Source organism: Hypanus sabinus, chromosome 15, assembly GCF_030144855.1.
Source record: "Hypanus sabinus isolate sHypSab1 chromosome 15, sHypSab1.hap1, whole genome shotgun sequence".
Lineage (NCBI taxonomy): Eukaryota > Metazoa > Chordata > Chondrichthyes > Myliobatiformes > Dasyatidae > Hypanus > Hypanus sabinus.
Window position 1 is genome coordinate 34,344,263 of NC_082720.1, and position 14,236 is coordinate 34,358,498.

The 14,236-nt window shown below is 40.8% G+C and overlaps 1 protein-coding gene across 2 annotated transcripts in view; it reads left to right on the forward strand.

The window, feature by feature from the left end:
- Nucleotides 1-14,236, forward strand: part of stk10 (serine/threonine kinase 10) — a 119,174-nt gene that overhangs the window by 22,231 nt on the left and 82,707 nt on the right. For both annotated transcript variants that reach the window (XM_059990195.1, XM_059990196.1), the window contains exon 2: nt 6,570-6,734. In XM_059990195.1, coding sequence (XP_059846178.1) covers nt 6,570-6,734 — 165 coding nt within the window. The remainder of the gene's footprint in view (nt 1-6,569; nt 6,735-14,236) is intronic.

The following is a 14,236-nucleotide window of genomic DNA, read 5'->3' on the forward strand; positions in this document are numbered from 1 at the left end:
GTAACATGTCATCTCATTGGCTGTTATAATGTAAATATGAGACAGCTTGCACAATGATAAAATTGGATTGCTATAAATTGGCAATTATTTAGGAATAAAACTCTCCCACTCATTTAGTTTAAAGGCTATGATGTCAAAGCTGGCAACTGAACTGTCTCAAAAGTACACTGTACTCTTGATATGCAGTTTGAAAGAAGAGACTTTTTAATGAAAGGCAGGTACGAGGCTATTTCCTCATGTTGATGTGATGGAGCTTGAGTGAATCTGACTTCTTGTTTATATGAGTGCATTTGACTTGGAGCTGCAAATGGGGTGGGTGGTTTTTTTGTGGTTTCACTAAATTCACTGTATTGAGATCACCGTTAGGTTTTAGAAACGGAAACTCATGTATCTTGAAAATGGCATGTGTGGGGATAGGAAATGGGTGGATCAGATAATTTTGAGTAGAATGAGCAAAAGAGAACTATTTCAGCATTTAAGGAACTGGAATTTTGGGTGGAGTGGGACAAATGAAGGACAACATTTTTAACTTAAATGATAATTCTGTGTTTCTGAATGTTTCTACTGCAAGAACAGTAGAAAATAATCTAAGTACAGTTGCTATATATAAAATGAGTCAGTAAGAGGTGCCCCATGCCACTATTAAATTTAAAACAATTTTGATTTAGGTTATTAAGTGACATAATCCTGAAATAGAAGCATAGTGAAGAGAGGCCTGTTCAACCTGTGCTGCTGTTGGTCTTTGAAATAAAAGTTGTAGTTAATTCCACATCACTTTTTTGCCAGTAATTCTTTAAATTAAACTTTCTCAAATGTTACAGGTAACCTGAAAGACTGAGGAATAATGTACAGTTCCACAATTCAGAAAAGCTGTAGCAAGTAAAACTATTTCTTGTTATGACTAGCTTTGTCAACTCTTTGTGGTATTGATATTTCTATTTGGTAGTGCAGTAAACGGTACCCTTTATTTAGGTGGTATATACTGGGCTTGTTGACTGAAATGTAGGCACAATTCTTTTATAACATATTTAGGGGAAAGAGAGTTGTATAACTGAAAAAATGGAGAGGTGCCACATGAGGTAGGAGATCCATCTTGCCCACATTCAAAGCAACCCAAAATGCTGGAGGAACTCAGCAGGTCAGGCAGCAACTATGGAAATTATGAATAAACAGTCGACGTTTTAGGACGGAGTCTCCTTCAGGACTGGAAAGGAAGGGGGGGGGGGGGAGAAGGTAGCAGAAAACAGTGGGGGAGGGGAAGAAGGATAGCTAGAAAGTGATAGGTGAAGCCAGGTGGGTGGGAAAGGTGGAGCTGGAGTGGAAAGACTTTGATAGGAGGGGAGAATAGACCATGGGAGACAAGAAAGGAAGAGGAGGGACACATGGGATGGTGCTAGGGGTTTAAGTGGGCAGAGTGGGTATAGAAGAAGAGGGGAGAGGGTGGGAATTTTTTTTACTGGAAGGAGAAATAGATACTCATGTCATCAGGTTGGAGGCTAGCTAGACGGAATATAACGTGTTGCTTCTCCATGCTGAGAGCGGCCTCATCGTAGCACAAGAGGAGGCCGAGGAACGATGTGTCAGAATGGGAAATGGAACTTAAATATTTGGCCACTGGGAAGTTCTGCTTATGGAGAATGAAGCAGAGTTGTTTGACGAGTGGTCCTCCAATTTAAGACCAATCTTACCAATATAGAGGAGGCCACATCAAGAGTACTAGACACAACACATGGCCCCAGCAGATTTGCGGGTGAAGTGTTGCCTCACCTGGAAGGACTATTTGGGTCCCTGAATGGGCAGGTCTAGCACTTTGGTCGCTTTCAGAGATAAAGTGGTGGGAGGGAGATGAGTGGTGAAGGACGAATGGACAAGGGAATCACAGAAGGAGTGATCCCTGTGGAAAGTGGGGGGAGGGGGGAGTTAAAGATGCATGTGGTGGTTGGATCCCTTGGAGATGGTGGAAGTTGCGGAGAGTGATGTGTTGGATGTGGAGGCTCGTGGCGTGGCAGGTAATGACAAGAGGAAGCCTGTCACTGTTAAGGCAGCGGGAAGATGAGGTGAGCGCAGATCTTCATAGAACATAAGCATACAACATAGAAATTTATAGCACATTACAGACATTTCGGCCCAAAATGTTGTGCTGACCATGTAACCTACTGTAGAAACTGCCTAGAATTTCCCTAGAGTCTGGCCCTCTATTTTCTTAAGCTCTATGTACCTATCTAAGAGGCTCTTAGAAGACCCTATTGTATCCGTTTCTACCACCTCTGCTGGCAGTGCATTGCATTCCCTGCATCCACCACTCTGTGTGGGGGGAAAACCTTACCCTTGACATCCCTTGATACCTATTTCCAAACACCTTAAAACTATGCCCGCTTATGTTAGCCTTTTCGGCTCTGGGAGAAAGCCTCTGGCTATCCACATGATCACTTCCCCTCATCATCTTATACACCTTTATCAGGTTACCTCTCGACCTCTGTCGCCCCAAGGAGAAAAGGCCAAGTTGATTCAGTCTATTCTCATAAGGTTTGCCCTCCAATCCAGGCAACATCTTTGTAAATCTCCTCTGCACTCTCTCTATAGTATCCACATCCTTCCTGTAGTGAGGTGACCAGAACTGAACACAGAACTCCAAGTGGGGTCTGATCAAGGTCTTGTATGGCTGTAACATTACCACTCAGCGTTTGAACTCACTCCCATGGTTGATGAAGGCCAACACACCACACACGTTCTTAACAACACTATCAACCTGCATAGCAGCTTCAAGTGTCCTATGGACACAGACCCCAAGATCTCGCTGATCCTCCACAGTGCCAAGAGTCTTACCATTCACATTATATTCTGTCTTCAAACTGGACCTACCAAAATTAACCACTTCACACTTACCTGGGTTGAAGTCCATCTCCCACTTCTCAGGCAAGTTCTGCATTGTCCCACTGTAACCTCTGACAACCTTCCACACTGTCCACAACACCCTTCACCTTTGTTATCAGCAAACCTACTAACGCACCCTTCTACTTCATCCAGGTCATTTATAAATATCACAAAAAGGAGGGGTCCCAGAGCAGATCCCTGTGGAACACCACTGGTCACCAACCTCCATGTAGAATAAGAACCATCCTACAACAACCATTTGCCTTCTGTGGGCAAGCCAATTCTGGATCCACAGAGCAAGGTCTCCTTGGATCCTATGCCTCCTTACTTTCTGAAGGAGCCTTGGATGGAAAACTTTATAAAATATCTTGAAATCCATACACACTACTGTCCTACCTTCATCAATGTTCAGGAGATAAATCTGTCCAAATTCAGTCCTGCTAATGTTAGCACCTCTGGGCAGTGACAGACAGAAAATGTATCTGTGTATTGAAAGTAGTGTGAAAATACAGGATTTGTGTGGTTAAGGTTTGGGCTACTAATGTGCCTTGATACAGACAACCGAATGTTATTACAGTTGCAATACTCAGCAATTCAGACAGGAATGTGGAAGTGTTAACCTTTCAGTTGATGTCTATCCTTTGAACCAGCAAAAGTTAAAGGTAAAAAAAAGTGTTCTCACTTTAGAGAAAAGGGTGAGGGGTGGGGGAAATCCGGTGAAATTGATAGGGAGCTACCTCAGAAGCTATCTCATCATGTTGGTCATGATACTATTATAAGATGGAGAAAGAATCAATTTGCTAGGGATTCAAGTTTTGGCTTCACCAGTGCTTCAGTCTCTAGCCATGCCAAATCTTTGGCTCTGATAAGACTGAAAAAAAGATTGCATGCAGGTGGCTACTTGCAGTAAGAAAAGCTGCTTGGTACAGCAGGCTTTGTAGTTCACACCAGAAGAATGACTGTGCATTGCCACGTACCAAGTTCAGACAATGGGCTGGTTATCATATTCTGTTGTTTGGATATGTAGGCCAACTAAAGGAATTAGAATTTAATATTTCAGTTCAGTATTTGAAGAAGAATTGAAAGTAATCTTTTGTGATTTCTTGCCAAGAAAGGTCCAAGGTGTCCAGCAGTGATCTTTGGAAAGCTGTCTCCTGGATGAAGTGGCAATTCTGGACTAAGCTTGAATCAATGACGTATGCTTGTCAGGTCTGGCAGGGCTTGAATGCTGTCACCTCTTATAGTGTCTAGGTGAGAAGAGGGCTTTGCTTCCAGATGAGCTCAATGCCTTCTATGATTGCTTTGACCATCTGAACTTGCAGGAGCCATCAAAAACTCCCACAACCCCCAATGATCCTGTGATTTCAGTGTCTCTGACGTGAGAGTATCCTTCAGGAGAGTGATCCCACAAAAAGACTTGTGCTGATCAGTTGGCTGGAGTGTTCGCTGAGATCTTTAGCCTCTCGCTTCAGTCTGAGGTACCCGCCTGCTTCAAGCCTAGTACATAATTACCTGCCTCAATGATTATTCATCCACTGTGATGAAGTGCTTTGAGAGGTTGGTGATGAAACATATCGACTCCTGCCTGAGAAGCAACTTGGATCTGCTCTAGTTTACTAACATTGTACCAGGTCCACAGCAGATGCTATTTCATTGGCTCTTCACTCAACGCCAACAGCAAAGATGCATTCATCAGGATGCTCTTTATCAACTACAGCTTGGCATTCAATACTATCAATCCCTCAAAACTAATCAATAAGTTTCAGGACCTTGGCCTCAGTACCTCCTTGTGTAGATGGATCTTTGATTTCCTCACCTGCAGACCCATGCTAGTTCTGATTGGCAACAACGTTACTTCCCCAATCTCCATCAACACAGGTGCACCACGAGGCTGTGTGCTCTACTCGTTTTACACTTACGGCTGTGTAGCTAAGCACATCTCCAATGCCATATACAAGTTTGCTGACAACACCACTGTCATGGGACAAAGCAAAAGTACTGACAAGTCATATAGGAGGAAGACTGATAATCTGGCTGAGTGGTGCCTCAATGACAAACTCTTTCTCAATGTCAGCAAGACCAAGGAGCTGATTATTCACCCAAGGAGGAGTAAACCAGAGGTCCATGAGCCAATCCTCTTTGGTGGATCAGAGGGTCAGCAACTTTAAGTTTCTCGGTGTTATTATTTCAAAGGCCCTGTCGTGGGGGAAGCACATGAGTACAATTAGGAAGAAAGCAAGGCAGCATCCCTACTTAGGAGTTTGCAAAGATTCGGCATGACATCTGAAACTTTGACAGCCTTCTGTAGATATGTGGTGGGGAGTATCTTGGCTGCATCACAGCTTGTTCTAGAAACACCAAAGGCCTTGAATAGGAAATCCTACAAAGAGTAGTGGATGCGACCCAGTCTGTCACAGATAAACCTGTCCCTAACATTGAGCACATCCTGAGCATTGTTGCAGGAAGGCCAGCATCCGTAAGCGACCCCCACCACCCAGGTCATGCTCTCTTCTCACTGCTGCCATTAGGAAGAAGGTATATGAGCCTTGGGACTCACACCATTAGGTGCAGGAACAGTTATTACCCCTCAAACTTTAGGCTCATGAACTAGAGGAGATAACTTCACTGAACTTTACTGAACTGTTCCCACAGGCTATGCACTTGGTTTCAAGGACTCTTCATTTCATTTATTGCTTATATTCTTTCTTTTTTGTATATGCACAATTCGTCTTTTGCACACTGGTTGTCTGCCTTCTTGGTGCAGTCTTTCATTGATTCTATAATGGTTACTGGACTTATTGAGTATGTTCTCAAGAAAATGTATCTCGGGGTTATATATAGTGACATGAATGTACTTTAATAATAATGTTACTTTGAACTTTGTATTTGTTTCAATGGTTTTTTTCAACTTGTTAAAATTAAGATTATACATTTCTCTGCTCATTATCTGTTTTCACTTTTGTTTAAGCAGTCGTTTTAACTCTTCCAAAGAATCTCACTACATTTCTTGTAAATGCATCCCACCTTCCCAATTTATCCTGCCTGTCATTTCTGAAGTCTGTGCTGATTCACATTGCAATCTACTGTCTTTCTTACCATCATGGAAACAGTGATAGGCTGCCTGTCAATAAGATTAAAGTTGGCTTAATATTTTCATTAAAAAAAACCACCTGTACAACCAGACCAATCATAATTACTCCAGCTGCATGCATTGTCTAAGGCGCGATGTCCTGTATCATGTGACACTCTTCTTGATTTGAGTCTATTACCATCTACATGGCATGTTATGTGTGCGATGGAGTACTTGCTCAAATGAGTGTAGCTCCAGTGCTCAATTATACCCAGGCAAAAGATCTTTGAAGTGCATCTATGTTGTGAATTATAAAAACATCAGTGCAACAGCTTGCCAAGACTCTTCTACAGTTTTCCCAAACCTGTGATCGTTGCTACCTAGAAAGATAATTTCAAAGCAACATGGGAATTCTGATACCTCCAAACTCCCTTCTAAGTTTCACATCATTTTTCTTCACTATGTCTAGACTTGGAACTCCCTAACCATGAATTAATGATACCTCTGCAAATTCAGGACAAAAAAGATTAACTGTGATGGAGATGTTAAAAGTTTGCTTTTCCTTTTGACAAATTTCTATACTGTATATTGTTTGTCACAAATAAGTTTTTTTTTCCTGTTACAGGCCAAAAACAAGGAAACTGGAGTTTTAGCTGCTGCAAAAGTTATTGAAGTAAAGAGTGAAGAAGAACTTGAAGACTACATGGTGGAAATTGAGATTCTGGCCTCGTGTGACCATATTTATATTGTTAAACAGCTGGATGCATTCTTTTATGAGAATAAGTTATGGGTAAGAATGAAAATTTATTTTTATTCTATAATGTAAAATCCTTTTAGTTGTTTACTTTGAGGATGTAAAGAACCTGGGGCAAGACCCTGGCATTATTCTTGTGAAGGTTGCAAGAATTTATTTGGAAAGTGCCCTGAAAGTATGGTTCTATGTTCTGCACCCTTGATTTCCAAAGAACTTTGGCTGTTTTGTGAAAATAGCTGTGGATATGTCCCCAAGCTCTGTTCCAACATGATAGTACGTTACAGAAACAAAAACTCTGAAATTTCTCAGACAAATGATAGTTCACAAGTGTTGTAGAGTCTCAATGTACCTGAGTGTATTTGGGAAACATCAAGCATTGCAGAAAAGTAAGATTTGAACACTCCCGCAAAGTACAAAAGCTATATAAAACAGTGTGCCTTTTTCTTTAAAATTTTTCTGCATCTGTGTTTAGATTTTGACACAATAGCTTGTATTGTTAAACTGAATTAAAAAGATTAAATCTTATTATGAGACATTCTTGGCAAGCTGTTAAAGCTTCCTTTTCAAACTCGTTACTTTGATCTCGCCCTTGCTTCGTTCTTTCACTATCAAATTTGAGAACCTTTGTTCTTGATGTTTGTGCTGTGTGTTTTCTTTGCCTTTCTGTTCCTCCTCAAGGATATATTTCTTAACATAATCGCATCCTACCCATGAAATCTTTCACCTCTAGATTCCCATGCAGTCTGCCAAGAGTGTTTCATTCTCTGAACTTCGTTACTTGCCCTGGTACCTTCCAGTATCTAGAATTTCCACGCTATCTATCCTGAAGTTCCTTGGGAGGTGCTCTACATTGGTGCCCTTCATCTGCTGAGGTCATCAATTATATCTGGTGCTCCTAATGTGGCCTTCTCTACATTGGTGAGATCTGATCAAAATTGCGGACAGGTTCGAACACCTCTACTCCATTCACCAAAGAAGAACTTCCTGGCCAAACATTTAAATTCTGATTCCTATTCCCAATCTGATGGTATAAATATAGATTTCTCCTAGTTAAAAAAAAAAGTGTTTCTCTCCCCCTTCCCTCTTCTATTCCCCACTCTGGCCTCTTACTACTTCTCATCTGACTATCATTTCCCCCGAGTCTTCTCCTCCTTTCTCCGATAGCCCAGTCTTCTCTCCTATCAGATTCCTTCCTCTCCAGCCCTTTACCTTTCCTGCCCATCTGGTTTCACCTATCATCTTCTGCTATTCTCTTTCGCCTCCAGTCCCCCAACCTATTTATTCTGGTGTCTTCCCCGCCCTTTCCAGCCCTGAAGAAGGGTGTCGACCCAAAATGTTGGCTGTTTATTCATTTCCATAACTGCTGCCTGTCCTGCTGAGTTCCTCCAGCGTTTTGTATTGCTGTTAATTTTTTAACATCTACAGCACCCACCCTCTCTGTTCTCCCTCTCCTCAAAATTTGCCCAAGCTCCACAATTCATCTGGAAAGAGGTTAACCATCTCTTTCCTCCTCTGCTGAAGTCTCACTCTGTTTCTTAAGCTCTGAGAAGCTTTGTCACAGATCCTTTGCCATTAAGATTTTAAAACATTTTGTAACACTGCAGCTTAGCTGGTGGTAGCCTTGCCTTTGTGCCAGAAGCTGCAGATTTCATTTCAGAGATTTGGGGCAAAAATAATAAATAGTGACACTGTTAGAGGTGCTGCCGTTTACGTGAAGTAACTTAATATCTGCCATTTCCAAGATCTGGGATCTCATGGTAAATATTTTGATTAAAAAGCAGGAGGGAGGAGTTCTGGCCAGTGTCATCATTAATATAAATTTCCTCAACCTCATTGATGAAACTAGACCATCTGGCAACTCTTGTTCTTGTGCAACACTTAAAGAAAAATAGCTTGACCAAAAGTTGGATTGCACCACAATCACTTCTGAGTGGTATTTAAATGTATAGATTCTCTGAGGGTTTATGTTTTTCAGGTGTGAGTTATGCACAGAATGACAATTTATTTGGAGTATTGCATTCAAGTCTGGTTGCCTCATTACAGGAAGGGTACAGGGGTTATGAATAGAGTGCAGAATAAGCTTACCAGGATGCTTCCTCGATTCAAGGACTTGTACTATAAGGAGAAATTGAACAGACAAGGGCTGTCTCCTTTGGAGCAGCAGACGCTAAGGGGAGACCTAATACAAGTTTGAGAGGATACTGGGAGGCATAGATACAGTATTTAGCTGTTACCTTTTCCCAGAGTGACAATGTCTACGTCTAGAGGTGCATTTCAGGGAAGAGGAGGGGTTTTTTTTTATATAAAAGTGACAGGTTCCTAGAATGCATTGCTAAGGATGGTGGTAGAGACAAATAGGATAGAGTTTAAGAGAACTTTGGGTAGCCACAATAAAATGGAGCAAATGGAGAAATAAGGGATTGGATGGTGTGCCAAACTTCTTTTGGGACAACACTGTGGCCTGAAGGGCCTGTGCAGTGTATATAGGTGATAACTTTCTTACTCAACTGCATTTTTCTCTACCTCCATGATCACCTGTACTACCATTGTCATGTGCAGACCTCACTCACAGTACAGGTGGTCAGAGTTGTAACTATACAGCAACTGGAGTCTTTTCACGCAGCTCCTGCTATGAAGCTCATTGGTTCTGTTTCATTGCATAAATTTGGGCATAAACCACCACTTTGCTGTTTTCAATGAGTTTTTGACTAATTTTAAATTTTGTGCATGAAATTCAGTTGGACATGAACTCGTACTAGAACACATATTTTGCATATCAAAAAGGGAAATCCAATTTCTAGACCTTTATCAAGTCATTTCCACTTTTTTTTTGTTTTCCTTTCCTATGGCAGTCACTACCTTTTCAAAAAAAATTTCTTTGTGATACAATTTAGGACATTCTGAAAGGGAAATGAGGTGCTATACAAGTCCTTTAGCTGACTATAATTTATTTGCTTTTTTTCCTCTCAAAAGTCAAACTTAACTGCAGTACTGTACAAAAGTCTTGGGCACCCTAGATTTTGAATATAAATTTTGTCTTGGATGTTTAGTTTTTGTCTTTTGCATTAGTGTGTCAGTACAAAAGAGCAAATTTTAGATTTCCAAGCATTCATTTTCCAAAAAATATTATATGTTAGAGAAGTTTTTGTATTTCATTAAATAAAGTAACATACAGTAATAGATGACTTTTCAGATAAAAAAAACTGGATTACTTTGTAGATATTTAGCGCAGTGCATGATTAAACTAAGGTAACAAACAGGATGCTAATGATCAATGATGTAATGAGTTGAATGAACTCAACTGATTAATTGTAAATGAAACGGATGTAGAAGGTATCAAACTGGGTAAGGACAACCAAACTAAAAGGCGAAGGTGTGTCAGATGTGACATTTTAACCTTCAAGTCATCAACTCTTACACCATGGCAAGAGTGATAGCAACAAGACACAAGGTGGTCATGTTATATCAGCAAGGTTTCTTCCAAGCAGAAATTTCACGGCAGGCACAGGAGTTTTAAGATGTGCTGTCTAAGCTCTTCTAAAGAAGCACAAAGAAATGGGCAAGGTTAAGGAAGTGGTGGTTGACCGCTGAAACAGTGCAGCAGACAAGATACATCAAACTGATGCCCCTTGTCAGTTGAAGTGCAGCACGGCTATCAGCTCTGAACTCACAGAAGCCAATGGAACCCAAGTACACCCCTCTACAGTCCAGAGAAGTCTTGTCAGAAGTGGTCTTCATGGAAGAGTTGCTGCCAAAACGCCATTCCATTCCAGTGGAAACAAAGGTGAACGACACACCTATGTGCAAAAACACAAGGGCTCAGATGCTTAACAATGGCAACAGTTATGTCAATTATATGAAGAACAAAAGGATGACAGGAGTGAAGGTAGGACCGATTAGAGATAAAAGTGGGAAGATGTGCCTGGAGGCTGTGGGAGTGAGCGAGGTCCTCAATGAATACTTCTCTTCGGTATTCACCAATGAGAGGGAACTTGATGATGGTGAGGACAATATGAGTGAGGTTGATGTTCTGGAGCATGTTGCTATTAAGCGGAGAGGAGGTGTTGGAGTTGTTAAAATACATTAGGATGGATAAGTCCCCGGGGCCTGACTTAATATTCCCCAGGCTGCTCCACGAGGCGAGGGAAGAGATTGCTGAGTCTCTGGCTAGGATCCTTATGTCCTCATTGTCCACAGGAATGGTACCGGAGGATTGGAGGGAGGCGAATGTTGTCCCCTTGTTCAAAAACGGTAGTAGGGATAGTCCGGGAAATTATAGACCAGTGAGCCTTGCGTCTGTGGTGGGAAAGCTGTTGGAAAAGATTCTTAGAGATAGGATCTATGGGCATTTAGAGAATCATGGTCTGATCAGGGACAGTCAGCATGGCTTTGTGAAGGGCAGATCGTGCCTAACAAGCCTGATAGAGTTCTTTGAGGAGGTGACCTGGCATATAGATGAGGGTAGTGCAGTGGATGTGATCTACATGGATTTTAGTAAGTCATTTGACAAGGTTCCACATGGTAAGCTTATTCAGAAAGTCAGAAGGCATGGGATCCAGGGAAGTTTGGCCAGGTGGATTCAGAATTGGCGTGCCTGCAGAAGGCAGAGGGTCGTGGTGGAGGGAGTACATTCAGATTGGAGGGTTGTGACTAGTGGTGTCCCACAAGGATCTGTTCTGGGACCTCTACTTTTCGTGATTTTTATTAACGACCTGGATGTAGGGGTAGAAGGGTGGGTTGGCAAGTTTGCAGGCGACACAAAGGTTGGTGGTGTTGTAGATAGTGTAGAGGATTGTCGAAGATTGCTGAGAGACATTGATAGGATGCAGAAGTGAGCTGAGCAGTGGCAGGTGGAGTTCAACCCGGAGAAGTGTGAGGTGGTACACTTTGGAAGGACAAACTCCAAGGCAGAGTACAAAGTAAATGGCAGGATACTTCATAGTGTGGAGGAGCAGAGGGATCTAGGGGTACATGTCCACAGATCCCTGAAAGATGCCTCACAGGTAGATAGGGTAGTTAAGAAAGCTTATGGGGTGTTAGCTTTCATAAGTCGAGGGATAGTTTAAGAGATGCTATGTCATGATGCAGCTCTATAAGACTCTAGTTAGGCCACACTTGGAGTACTGTGTCCAGTTGTGGTCACCTCACTACAGGAAGGATGTGGAAGCTTTGGAAAGGGTACAGAGGAGATTTACCAGGGTGCTGCCTGGTTTAGAGAGTATGGATTATGATCAGAGATTAAGGGAGCTAGGGCTTTGCTCTTTGGAGAGGAGGATGAGAGGAGACATGATAGAGGTGTACAAGATATTAAGAGGAATAGACAGAGTGGACAGCCAGCGCCTCTTCCCCAGGGCAGCAGTGCTCAGTACAAGAGGACATGGCTTTAAGTTAAGGTAAGGGAAGTTCAAGGGGGATACTAGAGGAAGGTTTTTCACTCAGAGTGGTTGGTGCGTGGAATGCACTGCCTGAGTCAGTGGTGGAGGGGGACGCACTAGTGAAGTTTAAGAGACTACTAGACAAGTATATGGAGGAATTTAAGGCGGGGGGGTTATATGTGAGGCAGGGTTTGAGGGTCAGCACAACATTGTGGGCCGAAGGGCCTGTAATGTGCCGTACTGTTCTATGTAACAGGTGCTCTGGACTGAGAAGGCAAAATATGAATATTTTGGCTCAAACAGGAGGCAGTTTCTGGAGAGCACTTACATGGATTAGTGTCTGCAACCAGCAGTGAAGCACAGTGGAGGTTCCCTGAAGGCTTGGGACTGCATTTCTGCAAATGGAGTTGATCTATCAGAATTAATGGAATCCTTAATGCGGAGAGATATAAACCTATTCTCATCCATCACGCATTATAATCAGGGAGGCATCTGATAGTCCCAAATTCGTTCTGCAGTGGGCCAATGACCTCAAACACACAGCCAAGGTCAGAAGGTGCTCCCTTCAGAAAAAAGAACGTGGAGTTCTACAGCAGACGGTTTGGCCTAAACAGAGCCCTGATCTCAACAACATCAAGGCTGTATGGGATTACCTGGAAAGACAGAAGCACGCGAGACACCCACAGTCTGTAGAAGGACTGTGGCAAGTTCTCCAAAAATGTTTGGAACAACCTTCCAGCCAATTTTCTTCTAAAACGGCATGCTAGTGTACCCTAGAGAATTGATGCAGTTTTAAAGGCAAAAGGTGGTCATAGCAAATATTGTTTTCATTATTTTTTTCACTATTTACTGCTCTTTATAGTAATTTTTTTGGTATTTGGAAATGTATCATTCCATTATTTTTGAAAGAATCTTTGCTTGACAGATTTTTTTAACATGTGCCTTTTTCTTTCTTTTTCAATCTTTTTAGTAATTTTTTTAAAAAAAACATAACAATATATTACATATGTTATGAATACAATAGATTTGAAATTGAGTTGATAACAAGATAACAATATCTTATTAAACTATCAGCGAAAAAGGATCATACAATATCAATCTAATCTATATTGATTATACATGAAAAGATTAAAAAAAATAATCATCAAAAGAAAAAAAATATAAGAAAAAATGTATATTTAAAGAAATAATAAAAAAAACTAAACCTAAACTAACATGGGCAATAATAATAGTTTGAGTATATGATGGTGTCAAAAAACTCCGGAACTCCATACCAGAACAAGAATAATAAGAGTAAAGGTCTGGAAGAAGTCAAATTAATTCATGTGAAAGTGTCGAATGAACGGTCCCCAAGTTTCTTCAAAGTTAATTGATAAATCAAAAATAGTACTTCTGATTTTTTCTAAACTTAAGCAAGAAATAGTTTGAGAAAACCATTGAAATGTGTTAGGAGGATTTACTTCTTTCCAATTTTGTAATATAGATCTCCTGGCCATTAATGTTACAAAGGCAATCATTCGTCTAATTGGAGGAGAGAGTCGACTATCATCTTCATTTGGAATACCAAAAATTGCAGTGATAAAATGAGGTTGTAAATCAATATTCCAAATTGAGGAAATGGTAGCAAATATGTCCTTCCAATAATTATGTAAAGTAGGACAAGACCAAAACATGTGGGTCAATGAAGCCACATCTAAGTGACATCTGTCACATTGAGGATTAACATGAGAATAAAACCGAGCAAGCTTATCTTTAGACATATGAGCTCTATGTACAGCCTTAAATTGTATTAAAGCATGTTTAGCACATATAGAAGACGAATTAACCATTTGTAAAATTTTTTCCCATTTTTCCGTTGAAATATTGCATTGAAGTTCTTTTTCCCATTCCTGTTTAATTCTACTTGATATCTCTGGTTGTATCTTCATAATCATATTATAAATAAGAGCCACTAATCTCTTCTGACAGGGATTTAAAGTAAAAATCAAAGTTGAATTAGGGAAGGATGGTAAAACTATATAAAAAGTTTCTAATTTGTAAGTATCTAAAAAAAAATTAGATTTAGGTAATTTAAATTTGTTAGAAAGTTGATCAAAAGACATCAAACTACCTTCAGAAAAAAGATCGCGAAAACATATTATACCTTTCCTTTTCCATATACTA